Below are 25,746 nucleotides of genomic sequence, written 5' to 3'. Positions count from 1 at the left end.
CGATTAAAATCCTCATCTCCATCCATATCTTCTGAGGGTCACCTAGTGGGTCAGTAGAATGGAAAGTGAAATGCAGTGTCACGTTTAAAGCCGTCAAGCCGCTCTACGCTTGAGCCCTACAATTAGCGACGAGCTACTTTCGCTTCGTCAACTTGGAAATTACGATATTATCTCCAAGTTACAGTAAGCCAACACAGTCCTTTTGTGACTTCATACTTCCGTCGAAATGCGTATGCTCCTCACCGAAGATGTGATCTAATGGGATACATTCTAAATTTCAGAGGTTTCTCACCTTCGTTTTGGGGCCCTTCACAAACTGTACGTTGTGAACGGCGTGCAAAAGACAGGTCTTCACAAGCTGTAACGCGAACCTCGATCCAATGCAGTTACGAGGTCCAGCACCAAACGGCAAGAAGGTGTACGGACGAATGGAGTTAATATTCTCCTCGTTGAATCTATTGGTCAACGGTGGCAGCAAAACAAAAAAAAGCAAATAAAGGAACACTGAATTAGTCTCATAACACTAAACATCAAAAGCGTTGAATTCACCTATCGTTTTTTTTTTTTTTTTGAATGGCTCTCTTAAAGGACGAGTAAGCAACCCCGCGGTCCGAAATGTATGATGAAGCGATAAATGGGCACTTGTACGATGTTAACATGCTACCGCAAGAATTTTGCGAATAAGTGCCGTAATAAGGGAGTTACAGGGTATAGAACAATTAACCCGCTTCGGCTGGTTTCGATTTCTCGATCGGCCTTCCCACACTTCTCAACAGCGAAGAGCGGTGGGCGTAAGCACGTTGTCGTGACTACGCCTACTTCGGGCAACGTAACACGACGTCAGTGATTACGCCATCGGCACGCAGCCAACGACAGAGCAATGCTTCCTACACGTGTAGAGCTAGAGTCACGGTATATAGCTCCATTAGTATATGGCGCCTAAAGGAACCATATACAGTTACTGTGGTCAGAGCGGCGCTAGGGGTCACACTAGAGGCGCGGTGAAGAAGCGCGGTAAATGCGCCGCCGTAACCGCATCACCGCAGGGCCAAGGCGCCGTGTATCGTATTCCAGAGGACCAGTCGATGACGTCAGTGCAACGTAAAGTTGCCATTTGAAAACTTTACGTCACTTCGCGCACGAGGAAGATTGGACAGGTGCTGTAGAGGGGTGCGGGAATTGTTTTTCGAAATGGAGTGTCTGCGCGGCGCGCAGCGCTGTGATTTTCATAAAATGTGATCTCCACGGATTTCTGCACGAATTAGCGAGCTTGTTTGGGAGACGTCAAAAAAAAAAAAAAAAAACAACGTCGGAGCCTGTTTACTATTTTCTCTCAAGAGCAGATTTGCAAAATCAGATTACTTAAAAATACGCTTTATCATATCCTTATCCAAAAGAACAGTACATGATGTGCAAGAAACTGCTTTTACTTTTTAAATACACCCACACCAGGTGCAATGTATCAGTTTACTTTACTTGTAATGTGATCGTTATCCATGGCACTGTCAAGAAGAACGGGAGAACGACACGTCTTCTTAGACAACAGATGTTTTTTGCCCCAAGATCCAAAAATATTATTAAAGACACACGCGCTTGACCGCAAATGTCATTGGTTATAGCTCAGTGTACTGCAGCGCATGCATTACAATGAGCGAGAAAGTAGTGAAGACATGGAAAAACTTGCCTGTCAGGGTTAAAAACTTCCGGTTCTGGGAAGAACTCTGGGTCGTGATGAATTGAGTATATTGGTATTACTACAATGCAATCCTTGGATACCTTGATTCCGGTTTCACCAAGCATGTAATCCTCACGAAATACTCTGTCGACCCTGTCGGTGAGATTGAAAGAAAATTCATAAAGTGAGCATTTGAAGTGATAAATGTGCGGTGAAATTCCTCATATAAAGCTGGAACATGATTATGACTTAATGCGAAATATTGGGATAACGAAATGTACACCAATTATGCATGTGTACAGATTCTCTAACACCGATGATATCGGTTGAAGCATATTTCGTTAATGTATAGACTAAGGTGAACTGAACTCTACTACTAGGATACAAAAACACGGAGGACGCTTAAGTTTCCCCATGAAGAGTGTAACACGGCAGCGTAATGCATGGAGTCCCGATCGCATCGCCTTCTCATTCACTTTCCATGTTTCACTTCTGGGTGGACTCCTAAACCGTCAAACTTTAGCGGTACAGCGTTAAAAAACACAAAGACAGAGACACACAGAGACACATAGAGACATGACGGGTGCTGACCGTCAACCGGGCCGCTGATCTCGGCCATGCCGTGAGGGACAGAACGTCTGCGCGCGGGTCATTGACCGTTTCACTCTCCTGCGGCGCCTTCTGCAATTACAGCTGGGAAGTAAGCGTCTGTAACGCAATACGCGAACCTACGTAGTTGCACACTTTGTTGACGCTGTGACTGATGATGACGGTGATGAACTATAGGTGAGGCCTTTCTAATGGGCTGGCAGCTTCCAACCACTTATTAGTGACGCGATTCACATGGTGTGACGCCTGGTGCAATGCCACGCTACTGCCACGCAGTACTATATCTGTCTACGTGGCTCCATGACCGACGACACGACTGTACAGGGTCTTTTTCCGAGACAGTTTCAAGCACTGGTCTGGGTCTGTGGTGGAATACCTGACTACCATGCAGAATGCCTGGGTTCGATTCCGGCTTGAACCCTGATATTTATTCTTCGCATTGCATTGTAAAACTTGGCATTCATGGAGATTTTTCGCTCACTGACAACGTCAATTTTTTGCTCACAACCAACGCTGCCGACGCCGACACCGCACTTTCAGTGACACGGGTTCTTTAACTTGAATACCGTCAAGCGCGAAGGATTTGGACGAAAGAACGAAAAGACACAGACAGGTGGTCAAGTAGAGACTACCAACTAGCTCGAACTGATACGCTGTCAAGCCACATATTTAACGCTGTCGCGTTAACAAAAGCTAGTTCGATGTTCCAGAGCGCAGCAAACTGGGTAAGGTATCAGGAAATTTTCTTTTATCTTTTAATATGTTTTCGGCTTTCACGTCTTTCGGCGAATGTGCGCTAAAACTACACAATATAGTGAGCCGAATAAGTCCGCCAAATAAGACAAACTAGAATACATGTTACATCAAACTTCTTGTGTGAAAGTAGTGTGATAGCTCAGGCTTACTTATTACCTTGAACCGGGTGCCATTACTCGCAGTGTTTCGTTCACCACACCGTCCAAGTACGGAAGTTTTGAAACCACATCGTACGATGGCGAACTTCCCTGTGGAAGGGAAGAGGAACATGATTCCCAAGGAACGAGACGGCTGGAAGGCATAGCAAAGATGATGCGTTTAAGAAAGCAATTTCTGGGTCAAAACAGCGGCTGTTGCGTGAAGACACTGCTATTGACACTGCTGCAATGCTTGCGCTCTGTTACGGCAAAAGCTGCCAGAAATTAAATAGGCAAGCTAGCAGCGCACGAAAACATAGTAGAGAAAGCCCGCCATACGGTAGCACCTTCCGGCCTAAGGAGCCGGGATGGCATTGGAGTGTCACAGCGCCGTGTTAAGCGTCGCAAGTGATGCGTAAGCGGGTTCCGTAGTACTCCGAAAACAAACTAGGAAGGAAGGAAGGAAGGAAGGAAGGAAGGAAGGAAGGAAGGAACAAGCGGAAAGACAGGGAGGTTAGCCAGTTCTTAGACCGGCTGGCTACCCTGTGCTGGGGAAAGGGGTAAGGGGGATAAAAGATGTTAGAAGGTTCACTTTAGAACTTAGGGCCTGCGGGAGCCGAGAACGGCAGATTTAGTAGCAGCGTGACTTCCCGTATACAATAAAATACGTGTTGATCCTCAGACTAAATACAGTTTCTTGAAATCACTTGCAACATGAACTGTTACCATGGGATGTTTCTATGATTACTCGCGTGCTGCGGATCCCAAAATGTCGTGATTTGTATTTCTCGTTTAACATAACATACCCCATGGAGGCGGTATGAAGAACTTTTACAAGACTTAGCTGCTCAATCGAAAGCCTAAAAATAGCATTTTTCTACTTTAACAGCCATTGTTCATTAAGAATAAAGAGCCTTCCCAGTTTCCAAAAAGAAGGCATCTGAATTTTTTAAGCTTTTTTTTTTCAGGGCACGTACTCCCGACTAATATGACAAAGAGCGAGATTTGCCTTTTCGCATTTATTGTCCGCACGGCTGGATGGAAAATACGTAAGGTATAACTTGGTGACCCCGAGACAGAATAGTGGCCCGATTTCTTATATTCTTTACGTTTGCGAAGAGTTAGCAGATATAGCATTCGGTTCAAAACGCGTCCCTCGCGTCGAATGATGACCCATGAATTGGAGACCCCTCACAGTAAATGCCGAACCCGCGTGAAAAGGTTCAGACTATGGGGGTCGGCAGGGGATGGAAGAAAAAGCCTTTGCCCCCCCCCCCTTCCCCTCCGCCGCCCGAGAGCCACTCCAGCACTTGCTTCCGCCCAAGCCAGACCAGAGAGACCCCTCCCCAAAGACAAAATCCTGCCGATGCCCATGGCTCAGTCTAAAAGTAACTGAAGCATCCTATATATACGCTTGAACATACTTCCTTGGAGTTACGCTTTCGTTCGTTTCTTACTGAATTGATTGAATAAGGAAGCACGAATATTGTATCGCAAAGAAAAACTCCTACTTTATCACTGATGCTCACTGCAGCACGATGTACGAAGATGACATAAAAATTTATTAAGAGCGTGTCACAGTTCCCATGGCATCCCTATTTCGTATACTGGTGCAGTTTTCAGCCCGCGATCCGTGTACAATGCACTGTATGTGTAATTTTTATTTATTTATTTTGTTGCAACCGCCATTATGCTGACGTGTGTGCAGGATGGCCAGGGCTCTCTCAGCTGTTTAACCTGATTCTTTCCCGATTTCCCGCAACATTGTTTATATTGTTCCAAATAAATTCAGTTGAATTCTATTCTCTATTTATATCAGCCTGTTAGCCAGTAGCCAGTACAGCAACAAAAGCATGGCTTGTAAAAATCCACACGAATTTGGTAAAAAAAAGAAAAGAAAAAGCTTTGTGCAACATGCTTACTGCCGGAAGAACAAGAACTCGTCTGCTCACTTTGGGTGTGATCGGGAGGAGCCCGCTAGTATTATTCTATATTGTGTAAATTTAGCGCGCTGTAAAGCGAAGCGCCGGTACGTGGTGGCCACGGTAACTGTGAGGCACAAGAATGCTGAAATCAGCCAATGGCCCTGACCTCACATCGAGGACGCATGAGCGAATTGATGCGAGCTAGTTGGTGCAAATCCATAGTGAAAAACAGCGCGACGTATACACAGGACAGCGCTGGTCCTGTGTACTTCTTAGTCTGTTTCTACGTCGGGATGACAAAATTTGCCGAGAAAAGTGCGAACGACTTTTAGCTGTCTTTAAAACGCAATTGTAGATCCCCTGCCGAGTGCAGTGCTGTAATATTTGGCTCACATGCTCGTAGGAACCTCGACTACTCTTACGCACTGTTTTTTGACCATGTTCTTGAAGTACTGCGGGGTCGCTTTAAAAATGCCTACCGTGAGTTGACAGAGATGGTCGACTCACGTGCTTCCGGAAACACTCGTCGACTTCGGCTTGTAGTTTTTCCTGTACGTGGGGATTGATTGCCAGCAAGTAGGTAGCATAGGAGGTTGCGGTCGAGACCGTTTCCTGTCCAGCCAAGAAGAATAACACGCACTGCGCCAAGGCCTCCTCTTCGGTCAAGTCTTGAGAAAAATGCATCAAATTTAAACTGTTTGTTTGTTTCTCCAGTTGTATCGCGTAACAGCTTGTCAGAGCTGATTGCGTACCTTTCCTTCTCGAAGGCAATTGCATAATTTTATTTTCCACAGAGCATGCTAACAAAGCACTTTGTTTACTTAAGGATGTCCTTAGTGCTAACGCTGAGTTCACTGCATTTGACTTATCGCTCTCTGAAAATTACGTTAATGTGACCGGTGTTATCCCATTGCGCAATGCTTCCTGGAGGCCTGTATGGAATTTATGAATGCAAATAAATATAGCGCTCCAAAACAATGTAAATTTGGCTCTGAAATGAACGCCTGGACCTGTCGTCAGTGGTCGAGCACGAAATTCTGTTGAAGTGAATGTTTTAGCATGGCGATTTAATCATTTGCTAAATCTGAATTCATTAGCATTAGCAATCTGAACTCATTAGCAGTTTGACATAACAACTAAGAATAAATATTCAGTTACTAAGGAAAGCTGATTTTGCCCTGACGAAAACCATGACCGTTGTCGAAACTTTCCTCCCAAGCACTCCTATAGTTGGACAACAGTTGATTACTACGGATGCATATATATTAGATTACGTTCAATGTTCAGAATGGTGCCAACCAGTGTAGACTCACTTTTAACGTCCTGAAGTTTCTGCGCAGAGCCTTCGAAGTCTGAGCTCGCTAAAGCCTTTTCTCCAGGCTCAGCACTTTGTTTCGCCACTTCTTTGGCGTTCATCATCATTTGCAAGAAATCTTCGTGTCGCTGATAGTCGGCGATGACATGAAACAAAAGTTGAATAGGAGCAACTTCGTATGTGCCTCCTGAAACTACGTCGAAATCACACCCCACCTCGTTATCTCCCTATTTGGGGCTTGTATAGGTGTGTAACTCGACTGATCATTGTGTACCAGGTGAGGACCACACCACAAATGAAGGCTTTATACTGTAGTACACGGTGAATGGAGATCAGGAGATTATAATAATCAATTATTATTTGTTTTAAAGCCTATTTACACTTGACTATGACAACCACTCCTCCTTCACTATATGAGACGCACACAGCTAGACAAACAGCACATTTTAACTTGAGAATATTTTTCTTCGCGTTGTACAAGTCAAAGTCGACACTGAGCGGCTCTGTTCTTTTTTTCGGTGGGCTTCGAGAAATAAACTGTTTCAATCAGGCTTAGCCTGCCAGTCCCAACGTGGGAGGAGCCCACTGAGCGTTAATCGCGTCTCTCAGGACAGTTCAATAAAGTTTGACCAACCATCCAAGGCGCTCTCAAGACGACGTACGTGAGTGTAAAAGAATGCTTCGTGTTTCTGTATTTCTGGGACGCTAATAAACAGATCAGTCAGCATCAGTGCAGTCATCATCTTTATAGTTCACGATAGAAACCACAGAACTTCCGGCGACTAGCTTCGTTCTTCAAAAAAAAAGTCATCTGCACCTGAGTCTGATCTGCCGTGAAGGCAGTACCACGGCCGCTACATAAAAAACAGCTGCAGTACGTACCTCTAGCGCACTGCGTTGCACAGCACGTGGAGTTTATATTGATATTAAAGGAAACCAATGGAGCTTTGGCAGTGTTTTAAAGCCCGTTTGCCGAGTTCTAACCGTAACTGTATGAAAAAAACTAAGATATTTAGTTGATTTCTGACACACCACATCTGTTTGCCGTGACAATGTTCGCGCTTGCGTACGATTTCCTAAATCATGCGTCTATGGCTTGTGCCTACAACCTCAGAACCCCATGAAACGTAGAATTACGTGCAGGGATCTGTGTTAGAAGTAAGCCGATCCCACTGACACTCAAATAATTTTGGAGCGCTCGCCTCGCCGCTTGTGGCTATTTAGTCATGTGATATATTCTTATATTCACGGTTTCTTACTTTTTTTTTACGGTTAATTGGCACAAAGAATCAATCTAAAAATGGCGCACCCCAACAACTGAAAGCAATGTTCTCGAAGTAGTTCTTGCACGTGTTGGTTAAATCACAGTAAACGGAATAACACGTAGTTAATCTCAATAAGTCATTCAATAACAGATAATAAGAAAGAACACATGAATGCAGGATTTCTTTTTACGTCGCTGCTACCATTGTGAGCGTGGCTTCAATAAGGAACACGACGTGAAAAGATTGGCTTTTACCGAAAAACTGATGATATATACCTGGGATACCTTATCGCTCAACCCACTGCACCGAGCTGCTCTGCACTTTTGGTATTGTAAAAAAAAAAGTGGATACTTACGATATTGCTTTCTTCACGTTTCTTGATAATGTCGATTGTTGCATTCTTGTAGAAATCAAACGCCTTTTCATTGAAGACACGCTGACGGAATGTTTTGCCGAGTTTCTGAATTAAGGCTGAAAGCAAACGCCGAATAAGGTTGAACATAAACGGAATTCTCTGACTTAGCAACTGCTCAATCTTAAAGGGGTCATGAACCACTTTTCCAAGTAATGATCTAATGACCTCAGTATCGGAGTTTACTGCCTCCCGAATCGATTGCCGCAAAAATTTCTCGAATCCGTCAAGAATGAGCGGAGTTACGGGGGTTTGGCGCACGCTCTCAGCGCTTTCTCTCTTTTCTCGTGCCGACGAGCGCACTGGAAGCTACATAGGGAGGGATGGCATGGGGGAAAGAAGTTACGTCAGCGCGCGTCATGAAACGCGATCGCTCTCCCGCTGTGATTCGCGTGCGCGAGTGCGGCTACCGTGTACTGAGGAGTGCGGCGCCGTCAAGTGGCGGCACCCCGTGGCAAGAAGCGCATCTGATCCGAACGCCGCTCTCGATTTACGTCGGCTATTGGCCAATAAGCATGCTATGTCTCTTGCAACGTAAACTGGCAGATCCGCGGCGTCAACGTGCAGACGCCCCGCCCACCGACGAGAGTGAGAACCGGCCTCTGTTTGAAAAGAGGGTGCCTGGGGAAACAGCAACTTCGCGCTCCGCTTGTGGCCTTTACGCGGCGCGCACGACTGTAATATTTGGCAGAGCAGTTCATAGCCGTGTCAGCTTTCCACAGGATGTGTTTTTTCAACAAGCCCAAGGGGCGCTTCATGACCCCTTTAAATAGTCGACCAAGATATAGATGCACATATAGATTACACTCTAAAAAAAGAGTCATTTGACTCTTTTTTGAGAGTTCTGGTTTGCTACGTATATGACTCTCTAAAGAGGCACCTCAACTCTCTTTAGGGGTCATTATACTCTCTTCTGAGAATCGTGTGAATCACAAGAGAGTTAACGCGCCTCTTTGGAGAGATTCATATACGTGGCAAGTCAGGACTAAAGTCCCTAGATTTTTCCCTCTTAGGGACTTTAGTCAGGACTACCCTTTGGGTAGTCCTGAAGGGTAGTCCTGACTAAAAAAACACATACTCTTTTTTTTCCTAGAGTGTACGTCAACCAAACTATAATGGCGAACTTATCACGCATGAACAAGCTGATGGCTTGGCAATATCCGAAGATATGCGGTACAGAATAGTATGCAGTGTAACAATAAAATTCAACGACGATTACGATACTGCCTAATGCGAAACGTGAGCCCTGCTGTACACGTGCAATCATTTGACCATATATTGAGGCAAATGACTCGAGGGAGACATTTATGTAAGCACAGTTACGGCAACTCTTCGTGTTTATTTTTCGTTATTTATTTCTCTATTGATGAAGCACGAATAGTGCTCGCGAATTATTGCAGTCAAAGTGGCCTGTTCGGAGTGGCGTAAGAGAAGTCGACCGTCTTATGTGAAAGCGACAGTACCGAACATTTGCCGAAGACGAACACAATTCTACGCATACGATGAAACGATAGGCACTGATAGCAGTTTAATACTGACGCTGTTGGCCAAACAATCCCTTCCACACCTATCCCCCTGACCCTTTCGATACCTAATCCGAAACTCAAACTGCGGCCGAGAGCCATCCCTTTCCCTGAAACAGTGGTTTAATTTATCCATTTATTGTTTATTGTTTTAGCCCCACCCCGCTTAATACCGCCAGACATGTTTAATAAGGTTCTTACCCTCTCTATTTTCTTTCTGTTTCGGCGGCGCGAACTGCAGTCAAAAGAATAAAAAATTGACCGACGATTACGACACTGCCTAATGCGCATTCTGAGCGCAGCTGTCTAGGTGTTTTGATTTTTCGATAAGTTGAGCAAATGCGCATGCGTCAACGCGATGCGGCGCTGTGCGACGCGAGTGGGAGTATAGACGATTTTCCGCAGCAGCGCACGGGCGCTGCCATGGTTGATCACGTGATCGTAACTGGCCTTTCCACAGCCAGTTGCTCCAGCCAACCGAAACGGCTGGTGGCAATAGGGTGTAAGCAAGTCACATGCTTGCGCAGCAAAACATAGTTGTATACGTGTCATCGCCTCAAAGTTGGGACATTTGCGTTTGTTTGGTAAGTACTACTACGCCACAGCGATAAGTGATATGCTTAATCTACTTCGCATTTATGGCGTATCTGGAGGAGCTGGAGTTATAAGCAAACATGGCAGCACCCATGCAGACGCAACCGCCCGCTTCGATCGGACCTCGCGCTTGCTACTCGCCCCCTGTCCTCACAGCAACAAATAAATGGTGAAATCGGCTATCGCTTTTTGTCATCTCACGCTGGGGAATAAGCGTCAGGTATACTTTGCCTTTATTATTGAGATCAGCTGCATCTGTTTATTTAGACATGGCTGCTAAGCCTTGTCTCCGAGAATATGAGAATGAATCTTAGAAAGACTGCAAAATACCGACGAATACATTGTTCTCGAAGCTTCAGGACGCAAATATAAAGCAAATAAATGCGTAGGTTAGGAACATACGGGTCACACAGCGCAGGACGACGACGTAGTAAATTCGAGGCGGAAGGAAACTGCATCCATGTGTGCCGCCATGTTCACTTTTCCGGCGCTGCTCTAGCGTTGCCGTCTGCTCGCTTTTACTCGCGTGCGCGCAGACGCTATGGGTGCGCCACGCAGACGACGCGACACGGATGAACACATACCTAGCAGCGCTACCACATAAAATTCAACGAAATTCAACGAAATACCACAACATACCGAGACATACCGAGCAACCATAGAGTTTCCAATTAACTAGAGGGAACTCTGGCGCTGCGGTCGTTCAGCCACCATGGCTGGAATGGTGAGTAGTACACTTATGTGCCTAATCTTCGTGCTTACGGCTTCGAAAGCACTTGTGGCTTTGTTTATCGCTGTGTTTTGGCGTTCGTTTCGGATAAAAGAATGGACCGTTGTGAACGTCGTGAATAGATTTGAATTGGTGAGCCTTAAAAAGTTGAAGTGGTGAAGCGGAACTGCCGACTTTTGCTGAACTTCATCTTGCGACAAAAAGGATGCAGGCGACGCGGAGCCAAACGGAGCCGAAAGAACTAAGTTTAGACAATTGTAGAAATCTAGGTAATTGAAGAAAACTCTATGGGTACGACTGCTTGCGTCACACATGCGTCTGAGCGCGTTCCCATGGAGATGCAGTAGACACGCCGTCCCTCTACGATATCGTGCGTCTGTCAGATTTGTTCCTTGGTACTCTTTGCTTTGTGGCTCGAAGCAATGCCGCCGTCGCCTCACAGCGCTCTTGTGGCGCATCTTATGGCATCTTAAAGCCAGCGCATGCAGCAGCATCGCAGTGACGCGCCAGCATGAAACACTGGGTCTCTTACAGAGCCAGCGTGACAGTCGCTATAGTGATCATGAGGGATTCATGACGCCGCCTCACGGATTTGAACACGACTGAACAAAAAAGTACCTCATCTGACATCCGTTGTGAGGCACCACATAAAGGGTACTCTCCCCCATCAGCTCAAAGCAGACGCGAAGCCTAGCCCACGGGGGAGAGTAGGAATGGACCAGAGGTGGTGAACGGCTGGATCGGGCGCATCTGACTGGCGTAGAAAAAAAAAAAAATAGAGGAGGCGCTGGTTCCACACACAAAGTGTCCCTTCGACCAACGCACGTGTTCGTCTTTGTGCTATCGCAAAGTGGGAGTTTAAATAGCCCTCAAGCTAGCTGAGTATATACCGGCTACGTAGAAGTCTTGATATTCTGTGTGTGCGTTTGCATGTGTGTTCTCGTTCATGCCTCTATGTATGTTGCGGTGATGTGATCTTACCATGGTAATTACATGAAACAATTAGCGGCCATTAGTTACTGTACAAGGACAAAATACCACTTCGTTTTTTTATATCCTTTAGATACTTTTCTAACAGAATCATCCTGATATGGCAATGCGCACTTATATATAAACAAAATAGGCGTAAACCTTAAATGGCTGATTGTATACCACTAGCGTTAATATGGCTTCTGAGTTGCTAGCGCGGTTAGTAACAACTTTGTAATGGACTAACCATTCGAGTCAGTACAATAAAGAAAGTACTATTCACTTACTAACTAGGTAGCAAATTTCACTAACCTACATTTTACTGCCTTCACTTACTAAGGGGCTAGTGCTTTTTGTGGCAAGTAAACGGTTAGTATTTAGTTAGTGAATATGCCGATATTTTTTCTAAGAGTGTAATAGCTGCGCTCTAAAAAAGACGCGTGTCTCGAGGCGCGCGAGCCGGCAGGTGTCTTGCTGTGCTCGTTCGCTCGGTCACAACGAGGGACAAGGAACGACGCTCAACCAAGGAACGGACGCCTAAGATCTGCACTCTAAACATAGTTTCACTCACCGCTTAGCACAACAGATGGCGTTACTTCAGCGAAAAACACGTTTCTTGCGCTCCTGATGAAAGATCCTTCTTCTGGAGAATTTGGAGTTAGCTTGACGCCGAACGAGCAGCTTGCGACGGCATCCAGGGTAAAGTGGCCATAGAACCTTTTAAGAAGTAAATGCGAAAAATGGAATGCTCATGTTGAATTGTATGAAAAGAAAGCTGCGAGTTCCGAATGAAGTTGGGGCGGCAGTAAGCAGGACAGCAAGGACGCGCACGCCCATGCGCGCACACAAACACAAAAACAACCGCAAACGCACAGAGGCTCGATGAATTCTTACTTAACCCTTCCGCCACCATGCGGGATTCCGCACAACTGATTTGCAAAGATACGCACGTTTCCACAAACCCAAACAGACGAACAAACACACACTTGGAAACGCGGAAGAGGCGCTCACGAGCGAAAGGTTACGTAAATAAACGTGACGTCTCCATGTTTTACAAGATCACCTTACCCTTTCATGTCGACGTCTTCTGACGCAGTCGCTGCCTTCTTCAGATGCTCCGCCGTTATTTGAGCGCAGCTATCTATAATGGCTTGCATCTGAGGACGGCAGAAAGCACGGAGCAAATGCCATTGAGACTAAATGTTGCTGTAAAGTGCTCTGCCCCAATCCACAAAAGAAAATAGTTAAAAATACTTCTTCAGAACATGGGCCAGAAAATCGTGATGGGGGGACAATTGACGGTGTCCGCGCAGCATTGAACAGCCCTTAGCGTCGTCTTAATTAACTTGGACCGTAATGAGTAAATTGAGAAATGTTTCTAAAAGGAATATTTAAGAGCAAAGCCCTTGTTAGTGAACCAACAGCACTTCGACCACGTCCGTCTAGCTGCCCACGTCTGGGTGCTCTCGTGGTCACCTCCTTAACTTGGGGCATACCAAAATTGGCGTAGACGGTTATGACTGTATGACAAGCACGACTGACACGTAATGACACCAACGAAAACTTGGACGACGCTTAAGCTTCGCCTTTAAGAGTAGGACGCGTAATCGGGCCCCGTGCGCATCGCCTTCTCAAACGCTAGCCTATATTCGCATTTCTCGATGCATGCCTCAACCGTGCCGCAAGGAAACGAAAGCCTGGAGCGCAACACAGGTTTAAAGCTATCCTAGAATGTCTACTGCAAATATGGTTGCGAAGTGCCTACTCCGCCATAATTTTTCCTTTTGCGAATAGGCGAAGTACCCACCACGCGTTCATATGGTGCATCAACAAAGTGTGCAGCACCTGCACACTTTGTTGATGCTGTTGTTGCTGCTGCTGTTAATTAATTATGCCTGAGCGCTATGTAATGGGTGGGCCTTTAAAACACCCACTCGTTGCGCAATTCACATGTTTTGATGGCTGGCGCGATTCTACGCTACTGCCACGCAATATCGCATGCGTTCAGGCGACTCCTCCCACTACATGACACTTGTTCATATAGTGTTTTTTCCCGAAGCAATTTCAAGCAATGGCGTGGCTCTGTGGTAGAGCACCTTCTTGCCACGCAGAAGCCCTGGGCTCGATTCGCACTCAAACCAAAAATTCGCACTATTTATTAAGGAGAAAGCCTTAAATGACTCACCGAACGCGAAATTTGACTATCGATGTCGGGGACGAGTGATGTCAAAAGTCATCACGTGATGACGTCACCATATGACGTCATATATTGCCAGATTTCGTGACGTCATCATGATGCCACGTGGTCTAGCTAATGTTACATGCTGACGTCATCAAATGTCATCGTAGCTTGGTCAAAGGTGGTCAGATCACGGAGGCAATGCAAAACCAGGTGAGGTGCCTCCGATCTCGGAGGCAGTGCAAAAACACGTTAGGTGCAGAAAGCTTTCGAAGGGTGGCGCGGCAGGATCACTACATCGACTGAAGAGAAAAAGATGGCGTTCGAGTCGCCTTAAGTGAATGCATACGAGACCCCGTGAGTTTTCATTTTCATCTTTCTCAATTTTTCGGTCACGGAGAACACTCATTTTTAATCACAACCAACGACGCCGAAGCCGACACCGGAATATCTGCGAAGCGAGCTCCTTAACGCCGTCGCGTTAGCATGTCATGCCTGCCGCGTATGTCCTTAAATTATTTCCCAAAGCCGCATGGGGATTCTAAGGGCACGGTCGCGATCCCTGGCGCGCGCGTTATCTGGGCCGGCATACGTGCTGCGCTCTCAACGCGAAAAGACTGTGCGCGATCCTTATCTCTCCCTGGAGCGGCCGTATTCTTTTTCACCAGCGTTATGTGGAGTTACGCGAGACTGGATCCAAAAGAGTTAGCTGCCAGCCTGACATCGTATAACACTGCAATTTGTTGCTATCGCCTTGAGTGCTTCACCCTTGCGGTGACAGTGATATTTTTTTTTTGCTTGACCGCGCTCTTCATGAATCATATTACACCATTTGTCGGGGGCCCCGGGCTTATCTTTTTACTGTTTGTGGAGCTACCCCAAGTCTCAGGCGGTAGACCCCATTCCCAATCCCTCTATCTCTTCGAGAGTGGCCGCTCTTCGGGCCATTGAATCGGATGACCAGCTGGCGCTGCTGGACCACGCCTGGCTATATATGTCGACCAGGGACTCCCGGCTAGAGCTCCAGCCAGATTTCAATAGACTATATTAAGTAACGATATATCCGTCCATCCCAGTGATTAACACTATACACACATACGCCCAGGACAGCAAAAATAGAGATTAAAAAAAGTGTTCACCGACGATTACGATACTGCCTAGTGCGAATTTTGAACGCAGCTTCGTGTTGGGGCAAGGTCAACTGCGTTTAAAGTTGTGGCTCCCCGCAAGGTATCGATTACGCCAAAAATCAATTTTTTGTGAAGTAGGACAGCACCCACTACGCCATTATTCGTCTTTCTGCGGATATGCGAGGTACCCGCTACATATCTGTAAGGTGTATGTGTACTTCGTTGATGCTGCATGTGGCTGATTACGATGAAGAATTATGGCTGAGCACTCTGCAGTGGGGGTAGCATTAAACCACGCACTCATTGCGCAATTAGCATCGTGTGATGACTGGTTGTTATTTTACTCTTCTGCTATGCTACATTACATAGGTTAACGCGATTCCTTGCCCGACATGACGCCTTTATAGAGTCTTTTTGCGAATGAGTTTCAAGCACGTGCGTGGCTCTGTGTAGGCAATAAAGAAAGAAAAAAGAAGAGCGTGACTCCGTGGTAGAATACTCGACTGCCACGTATAGGGTCCGGATTCAAACCCCATTCAATTCTGGGTATTTTTTTTCTAATTTTATATTTTCATGTCTATCGGTAACTTTTTCATGTCTTTTGTTTACGACATTGACGGCGACGGCGACGCCGCTCAACGCAGGAACGGGCGCCTAGGAGCTGCGCTCTAAAATTCTGTGAGACACTTTGGGTGGATTAGCGAAGAGAGAGGCATACCGTTTGTTGCAGTTGGCGCTTTTAATATAGCACACAAACTATGACATATATTCACCTGTGACTCAGCAAGCTATAGTCTAGCGTTGCTTGCCTCCACAGGAATATACCAACGATCGTAGTTTATACGTCGTTCATTTCGATAAAAAGGACACCTGTGCTGTGACGCGAGTACCAGCGGTATGTCATTGAGCTACACTTTAGGTGTCAGTGTAGTCAACTTGCCTGGTAAGCCAACGATATGCACACAGCTACTCAAATTACACAAAGATGTCAATCCTCCACGCAAGATTTGGCTCAAACTGCGGAATAAGCAGCTGCTCGCCAACTCCTTCGCATGAAATTGACTCCCACAATGCATGGGATCTGCCGGATTTATGTTTTTGAACAATTCACCACGAAAGAGTCCCACAATGATAGCAGCCCACTGCCATTCTCCATCATTTGACTTTATTGATACTACCAAATTTTAGAGTTTGTTTCTGTGTCATCCTACAATGCATTCGTTTTCTCAGTGTTTCATTCTGTAACACTGACAAAACAACAGTTATCTCATCAGTGCCTCAAACGATTTCCGCGGCTCCTCTTAAATTAAGATGAGAATATGGCTTACACTCGTTTTATCTGTAATCTCAACGCTTGTCTCGTGGCTTCACAGGAGTATAGTCTTGCTTTACAACTTTCCTTAATGGGTACTGGGCTTTTTTCGCGCTTGTTAGCTTTTCTACAGGCCATTGGCCAGCGACCGTTAATTACAGGGGAGTGTCTACCGCTTCTTCTACACGGTATCATTTTCTTTTTGCTTCGTATATTGCACTGCCATTTTTAGAACCTAGTTTTTTTACTTGTTAAAATATGCTTTAATTGCGCAAGATTAACGGAAGGACTTACAGACTTACGTTCTTATGTTCAGGCTGCTTCACTTGTGTAAGTGTTCTGGTGAGCTTCAGATTTGGTTCATCTCACAATCGCGCACAAATGCGGAAACTAAATTTCAAGCTCTGCTTGGCAACGTAACAGAGAAAAGTTCGTTTGCATCCCGTAATTCCCGTTAACAATAACTGGAAGCATCCCTTGGGGTAGGTGAAAAGCCTCGTTCTTCCCGAAAGTCGATGCAATTAAGTGTGATGACGTGTGTACTGATGTTATATTAGGAAATGAGAAGGCGCTTGCGTGTTCATGGACGGGGGTAGAGGTTGCACGTACGCACCCGTGCTTTTACTGCACCATTTGGTGCCATCTTTTATGAGGACATGCGGATCTGCTAAGATTAACTTATCTCAGTTGAGATTTCGATGAGAGATAACTCACCTTTCGAAGTTTGCCTGATGTAAAGGCAGGCGATGTTGCTGTGCGAAGCTTTTTCCACTGCTCAGGTGCAACGTTCACCATGATATTGCTCAATATTGGGTCATCGACGTCGGGAATCTGCGGTACAACATTAACATCAAACGAAGCTCTCTCTATGCGCTCCAATACTTGATGTAGGAAACATGCGAATAAAAGCTATTTTGTTGGTGCTGGCGCAGGGCTTGTGCAAAAAAAGAAAAAAAAAAGCTGATCATCAGACATAAAAACACGAGCAAGCTGGTGCCAGCACAGATGTCCTGAAAAAAGGTATGCCAAACTCTTTCAAATAATATAGTGACCGTGTGATACACAACTTTACGTAGGAAACCACGCAATAAAACAGGAGCACCTATACCAATGAACCACACAGTCCGTGTTCCGATATCTCTGCTATGTAGGTTCTCATTTTTTATTTCCTATGGAAGCCTGAACAATGCCTTAAGGAAAGAATGATCAGTTTATCGGTGTTTCTCACATGACTCGCAATAACGACTATGGATGATTCTTGCTAATAATTAAAAAAAGCAAACTTAAAATGATGACTTTCTATTTATTTATTTATTTATTTATTTATTTATTTATTTATTTATTTATTTATTCAGAAATACCGTGCTTTGCCCAAAGGCGTGTAAGCGGGAGGTGGGGGGGGGGGGGGGTGACTGCTTGGAAAAAAAAACAAGTCTTCGTTATTACAGCACACTTGGTCACAAGACAATTGATTCCACTCTTGCACAGTACGATACAGCAATGTATTGAATGAGGCTCCACATGTGAGAAGAACACAACGCACATTGTCTTTTAAAGGGCGCCTAAACCCCCCCCCCCCCCCCCCGATATTTTCCCAAACATTTCAAGTAAACAAGCGCATCGCGTGCAGAATGCCGTCGCGATCAACGATGCCACACGCCGCAGCGCTACAGGTCGCGGGCGCGCCACAATTTCGAAAAAACAATAGCTTCTCCTTTCCGGTCCCCGCCATTCCCACCACTGACATGTGTGACATCACCAGTGAAACTCGATGACGTTATCACTTTCGATGCTTGCGATTGGCCGAACGACAACCGACGACTTCCGGTTACTCTGCAAACAGCTGTTCGCGCGCACCTTGCTGTTCTTGGTCGTGTTGCCGCTTGCGAATCGACATCTGCGGCCCGTAACGCAACCGCCAAGTCGCTAGCGTAATTACACATCCACGCCTTGCGGTTTGATGAGCGTGAACTCATCAACTCGAGCTCGGCTCCTCATCTCGAGCCGAGGTGGTCCGGCACGGCGTGTCCCCGTACGGGTCCATCACGTTGGCGATCCTTTGAAGGTGTGCGCGCAACACAGGGTCCATACCGGCACGGTAGGGGCACGGGCCGGCGCGGCAGCAACAGCGGTTAGTCAACGAACAGTGCACCCAGATACCACACAGAGTTGACGGCGAGCTGGAGCGTCGGAGTCGCGGCAACCGGAAGTAGACGCTGTCTCGAACAGCTCGTCAGCGGTGACGTACGCCACGCGAGATGAGGAGGGGCACTCAGCTGACTCAGCGAGGAGGGCAAAGCGGTTTTGGAAGAGGGTAGCGTAGGAAAGAGGGAAAGAAGCAATCGTCGCGTTTCGATCATCAAACGCGTGTAACTCCGCTATTACGGCACCGTTTCGAAAAATTCCCACGGCTACGTGTTCGTCGTAGACTCGAGCACAACTTCCTCACCTCAACTAAATTTCGACCGCTGGGTGGTTTAGGGGCCCTTTAAAGCCTTTGATCTCGACCCGGTTTTCAAAAAAACTGTCGTAACCCTGTACGAGCGTAGTTTTGCTTCCCTTACCATGTCACTATTCTGAGAAGGCACAGAAAACAATACAAAGAACAAGAAACTATATTCATAAATGGGAATAAGCCAGAAAAAAATACTTCATCTTTTATTAGCTTAACCCTCGCAATAAAACGGCACAAACGGCAAACAAGCACGTGCGGACAGTCATGGACGTAGCTAGAGGAAGGGGGGAGGTTCGAACACCCCGTAATGTTTCAGTTTTGCATGTGTATATGTACAAACAAACATGAAAACACACGCACGGAAACATAAAGAATGATTGACCTCTGACACATTTCCCTCGTTTTCGTTGATGTTGATTTCAGAGTGGCTTGCTCAAGTTATTATGATTATTATACAAATGATGCGTGTAGTACAAAACTGGACGCAGAAAACACGTTTAGGTTGAGTTCAGTGCCGATATTTAGTCACGTGGGCCATCTGGAAGTGAATTTCAAATTATGTATATGCTCAAAAGAGCGAACCGGTCGGCTTACTGCGCGTACACATAACATGCGTCATACCTCAAGCATTTATAAAGACCACAGCTCAATGACACACACGTGTCACTGAACTAATATCATGAATCAAAGAACTGAGGTGAAGTGGCACGAGAGGTATCACCAAAGTAAACTTTGAAAAAGGTTTTAGCGAGACGTCCGTTCCATTGACAGCAAAGGAAAAAAAAATCTTCACACATAAATTGAACTGCGCATGTAGATATACATGTGTCAGCATCATACTGCGTACGGGCTCTCTCCATGAGCTCTTAAGCATACGCTTTAAACATGATTAAATATTTACGCGTAGTTATCAGTTCAGTAATGCGTCTTCTCAACGTGTTGCCGAAATCAGTGTCCCGGAAAGATAAAAATGAAATATATATATATATATATATATATATATATATATATATATATATATATATATATATATATATATATATATATATATATCATCATTGCACTTTGAAGAAAGAAAATTGCAATTATCATATTGCGACACGAGCTCCTTTTCTATGTTTACGTTACCGACCCATTACACGTGTCACTACTGCCTTGCGCAAACCACACCTGAATGATTAGGAACCATCCAAATGATTTTAGAAGCTTCCTATGAGTACGCGCACAACGCTGACGTTAGCGTTTATTCTGGAACCTACGCGGCCGCTAGTGATAACGCTGGAATCTTCGATGGCACATGTATCTATAAATGCCGACGCGCTTTACCGCTGGGCAGATCGTTCGACGGCCGACGCTGTGCTCGCCGCTATCAGCGTGAATTGTTTGTACTTTGCCCCTTTCATCTTCCGGGCACAAGTTCACTCAAATAAAGAGGTTTCGTCTTGAATACAAGGTCAATCTAAATAGGTCGCGAAAGTCGGAACGAAAAGTGGTCGGAAACCTATTGCGACAAACATCAACACCCGCGTGACGATTAAAGCGCTACTAGATGAGGGGGGGACAAATAATGAAAACAAAAAATTAATTAAGCGTTTATTTTCATTAGTTTTAAATTTATTTGTCACGAATTAAATTAGTAGATTACTTTAATCAAACTTTAGTCTTCGGTATGTGGTTGAGTGGCGATTTTTTTTTCGTTTATTTTCAGAAACAGCGGGCACATGCAGGCAGTCTGGTAACATGGGCCAACGGTTTTGCGCATCTTGAGATGCAAACGTCGTCGCTCGTTTTTGCGCAGTAGGTTTGTGCCTGTCGTCCGTAGATATTTCCTCGCATAACCGTTGTTTTCTAGTCGTAGTACTTGGCAGAAGGTAATATAGCCCATCGCAGCCATCGAGAACAGTTTCAGTGACTGTGTTTTGCCAGCGCACGGCCGGCGTGCTGTCGCCCTTCGGGACGATGAGTCCGCCACGCTACGCGAAGAAACGCTGCGCTGTCTACGGATGCTGTTGTTGTTGTTGTTGTTGTTGTCCTCTGTGCATGGCTCATACCCAATGCAGGGGATTGGCCGAGTAGAGGGTGAATTTTGCTAATATTATTTGAAGAGTGTCGTTCGTGGAAGCTATCATTAACTAATATAATGAATTTATGTTTCAATTATCTGTAATGAAATATTTACTCAGGCAGAATTTAGATAGATATTCTTTTAGACTGTCGAATGAATTCCTCAATGGCGAAGAAAACATCCCTGTTGCTGTATCCCAGAGTGGTGGCCCCAAAAGAAAGTATAACCGGCTCAGATAATTCTAGGCCCAGCTTTCGAAGAGGTGGTTCTATGATTTTTTTCCTCAGTGTCGTGAACCGTCGACAGGATAAAAAGAAGTGATCGATTGTTTCCTCCTGATTGCAGAAGAGGCACAGTGGGGAAATCGCTAAACCTGCTCTGTGTAAGTAAAAATTGAGGGAGCTAACGCGGCAACGAAATTTTGTGATGACTACTTCCATTATTCTTGACGTGGATAAATCGCTGCGCCAGGAAAATGAGAGGTGCTTATACTCTCGAGAAGCAGTCAATGCTGAGTCTGAGAAACTTTTTCTAAACGTTAGTGAGCGAAATCTTGCCATCGTGATGTAAGATGTTATCGGGAAAATAGGAATAATTGGCGCCAAAAGCGACGCCTTTGCTAAAGAATCGGCCATTTCATTTAACAACAAACCTTTGTGTCCTGGAACCCATATTAAATGAACAAATTGAAGATGAGCGGGAACTAGTACCTTAAAAAGCTTTAGTATGGGCGTTTCACCAGATGCGGAAAGAGAAGAGCATACAGATAAAGAGTCGGTTACAATTGCAACTACTCTAACTGAAATACTTAACTTGCGTAAAGCTAATATTATTGCCATAAATTCGGCCAGAAAAACAGGAAGAAAATCAGGCAACCGTAATGAAAAAGACCAGTCAAGTTGAGGACAAAATATTCCTATGCCAGCTCTTTCCTGTGATTGCGATGCGTCCGTTGCAATAACAACATTCGTTGGTAGAGTACTTAGGTGCTCTTGTAACAGCCCGTTTAAAATACCATAAGGTAATAATTTTGCGTGGTTCGGAAAAATATCATGGTAGACAATTACTGGAGAGTTATGTTGCATAATCATAGGAAGCACATCACGAATTTGCACATTTAGTGAATCAAGTAGCGTTTGAACAAATATAATTTGCGGTTTGCGGAATCTTGGCCAATGCTCGGAGAAAAATAAGTCGGGATCGGAGATGAAAACTATTTGAGAATGGTTAGAAGGGGAATCGTACAACCTTAAGAAAGTTTGTACCGTCAGAAGGTTAAAACGGCATAAAAGGGGAGGCGTTCGCGCTTCCAGGTATAAAACAGCATTTGCAACGTATTTTGGAAGGCCTAAGCACAGCCGCAAAGCCTCTCGCTCTAATAGAACTAGTGGCCGAAGCTTGTATGCTGGCGCACCGGAAAAAAGAACACAGCCGAATTCTAAAACCGGCCGGATGTACATTTTGTATACCAACAAGAGTGCGTTCCTTCTCATGCCAGATCTACGGCTGCTCAACCTGCGCAAAAGCCCCATTGCACGTGCTCCTTTTGTCGCGACATAATCAATATGAGGGCGCCAATTTAGATGTTCGTTATATATAACTCCAAGGTATTTTAATGAATCCACTTGTGGAATATCCTGTAGCTTGTAATTAAGAGATATGTTCACATGGTCATTAACAGGGAAAACAAGAATAGCACACTTTTTAGAATTCAGACTCAAGTGTAAACCATCCAGCCAATTTTCAAGTTGACTCAAGTATGCCTGCAAGATATTGTAAAGACAATGTATGTCATTGGCCATAGCAAAAAACGCAATGTCGTCAGCATAAACATAGGTTTGCACCCCTGGTCGAATGGGGATAGTACACATCAAGATGTTAAATAATACTGGTGAAAGAACTGACCCCTGAGGCACACCTCGCGTTTGCTTGTGTTTGCCGGACGAAAAGCCATCTTGGAAACAATAAAACTCTCTTCCGCTTAAGAATTCCGTCACCCATGCTACAATATAAGTAGGGAAACCGTGACACCGCAACTGATTAATTAAAACGGAATGCTCAACACTATCGTATGCTTTACATATGTCCAAAGTAACTAGAGCCGCGTGCTGCTTTTTGTGCCGGGCAATGTGAAGTCGACTTTCAAGGTCTATATGTGCGTGCCATATTGAATATCCAGATCTAAAGCCAATTTGACACGGGCTCAACAATTGTTTTTCATTAATAAATTTTGTTATATGACCATGGAGGACCCTTTCGATAAGTTTCACTACATTAGATGTTAATGCAATCGGTCTTATGTTGTCGAGATTATATCCTGCCCCTTGTTTTTTAAGCAACGGTATAATTTTGGCAATCTTCCAATCATAAGGTATCCATGCCTTCCTAATGGAGTAGTTTATAAGACCTAAAAGGTCATTCGGGTACTCCTGGTATATTATCTTTAACATTGTGTTTGTAATTCCGTCAGGGCCTGGTGCTGCATTTGGCAATTTTAACATGGCCTGATCTAATTCGGAAGTCGATACTTCTAAGTAATCCGAAACCGCTGGTGTATAAACATAATTAGGAAGGCGTGTTGTGAACCTCTTTTCGAGTCCCTGAGCCAATAGATTTAATGAATCTTGTAATTCTTGCGAGGTATAAACTATTGAATCAAAATTCCCTGGTATTGGAATTCTCTTCCTACAACGAAGGAAATTAAACAATGCCCGTTTGTTTTTCGATTTAGACAAATACTCGAAGTGATTTTTATCATATTCCTCTTTCGCGCGTGAGACAGTACGTTTAAATGTGGCCGCAATGAATTGATAATCTTTCCAATTTCGTGGACTCTGATTGTGTATAAGACTTTTCCATGCAGCTTTTCTTCTTCTGTAGTCCCGTGTGCACTCCGTATTCCACCATCGGCTAGTTGAAGTATTCTTGGTTGAGGCCGAAGCTATAACAAATTCCGATGTGTTTTTCGAGATTTCTAACACTGAGCAAACGTTCTTACCGAGTTCCTCATTTCTACCATTGGAGACTGCCTTAATGTTAGAACGCAAGCAGTCTTTAAACTTTTTATAATTAACCAACGTTTTCTCTTTTCTTTCAATTGACTTCACTGGACATGCAATTTCAAAGTACACAGGAAGATGGTCACTATTTGAAGCGAAATCAATTGTTCTCCAAGACTTCAGCGGAACACTTGAGCTACAGAATGTCAGATCTAACACTGACCGTGATCGGCCACGAAGAAATGTAGGCTGCCTCATATTTACGCAGGCAAGATTTTTATGTATGATCCAGTCCCACAGAAGAGTACCAGCAGAGTCTGTTCGAAATCCCCATGAAACATGATGGGAGTTGAAGTCACCAGTAAGGATTAATTCAGTCTTGCAGTTGGCTAGAACACTATCTAATTGTTGTGTATTATGCACGCCCGTGGGAAAATAAGCGTTTATAATGGAAAAAGGTCGGTATCCTGGCATGCTGAGGTCTATTGCCAAAATTTCACACTCCGAGGACATTAATTGAAAAGCTATGCTCGCTGTGTGGCAAAATTTCTTCGATATCAGTATCATTACACCACCACCTAGTGAAGGGCGATCTAAACGAAATGTTCGAAAATTTTTAATATTATAATTTTTATTGGGAGTAAGCCAGGTTTCTTGCAATGTTATTATGTCGGGATTTAATTGGTTAACTAAGCAAAGTAAATCCGCTGAAGCAGAAAACAAAGAACGACAATTCCACTGTAGAACTTTCAAGGTATCTATGTTGATGAACGAATTACTTCAGCAACAACCGTTTCCAAGATACTTTCTTTAATAACTGGATTGGAATTAGCATTTCCTTTCTTGGGCTTTGAACTTGGGCAAGGAGAATTTACTGGAGATCCAGTTCGCTTATGACGCCTGCTGTCATGGCTAATGTCCATCTCATCCTGTGACTCTACTTCAATTGAGGTGGAGGGCTCGGATTGAATAGCCGTTTTATCTGCTCGGGGTTTCCGCTGTGGGGCTGAATTAGACGTCTCTGCTGCTACTGCTGCTGCTGCACAAGATGTCGGTTTGGTCATCGGTACTGCAGCTGTTGAAAGTAGCTGTGTCACTTGAGAGCAGAACACTTGCGAGACACACTCAGTTACAGTCGTGATTATGTGATCCATCGCCTTCGACATTGCTTTTTCTACTGCTGCCTCAATGATGTTCAAAAGTTTTGTCTCATTTAAAGGGTCTTGCCTCGCAGTAACTCCAGCATATCCAAAGGCCCTATCCTTAACAACTGCTATAGCTTCTCGCCGCGAACAACGGCGTCTGTCCATTATTTCGAGCAGCTGAACTTCATTTGCTCTTGCCGTACAGTTTGAATAATCCGCGGGATGGTTTCCTCCACAAAGACAGCACTTTTCTATCTCGGCAGTGCATTCATTAGACGGATGATTGTCACCACAGACACGGCAGCGTGAATTTGATTTGCAACCACCAACACTGTGGCCAAACCGCCAACAGTTGCGACACTGAAGAGGACGAGAAGCAAGACGTTCTACTCTGAAAATAAGTGGCCATATTTTCAACTCTGATGGGCAAGAGGTGCCGGCAAAGGTAGCAATAACCGATTCAGTGGGAACTTTCTCACCATTCACTGTGCGGTTACACCGGTATACCGCTATGACCCCAGCATCAGACAGCTTCTCCAGAGTCTCAGTTG

The 25,746-nt window shown here is 44.9% G+C and overlaps 1 protein-coding gene across 1 annotated transcript in view; it reads right to left on the bottom strand.

The window, feature by feature from the left end:
• LOC119394774 (uncharacterized) overlaps window positions 1–25,746 on the bottom strand; it is a 100,969-nt gene that overhangs the window by 45,909 nt on the left and 29,314 nt on the right. Inside the window, exons 5-13 of the mRNA XM_049415984.1 lie at window positions 17,246–17,362; window positions 12,979–13,067; window positions 12,482–12,627; window positions 8,038–8,153; window positions 6,416–6,545; window positions 5,610–5,770; window positions 3,197–3,288; window positions 1,685–1,828; window positions 293–455 (exon numbers count right to left, since the gene is read on the bottom strand). Coding sequence (XP_049271941.1) covers window positions 293–455; window positions 1,685–1,828; window positions 3,197–3,288; window positions 5,610–5,770; window positions 6,416–6,545; window positions 8,038–8,153; window positions 12,482–12,627; window positions 12,979–13,067; window positions 17,246–17,362 — 1,158 coding nt within the window. The remainder of the gene's footprint in view (window positions 1–292; window positions 456–1,684; window positions 1,829–3,196; window positions 3,289–5,609; window positions 5,771–6,415; window positions 6,546–8,037; window positions 8,154–12,481; window positions 12,628–12,978; window positions 13,068–17,245; window positions 17,363–25,746) is intronic.

This window comes from Rhipicephalus sanguineus, chromosome 5 (assembly GCF_013339695.2).
Source record: "Rhipicephalus sanguineus isolate Rsan-2018 chromosome 5, BIME_Rsan_1.4, whole genome shotgun sequence".
NCBI lineage: Eukaryota > Metazoa > Arthropoda > Arachnida > Ixodida > Ixodidae > Rhipicephalus > Rhipicephalus sanguineus.
The sequence above is the reverse complement of the archived record's forward strand: the minus strand, read 5'-3'. Positions and strand labels throughout refer to the sequence as shown.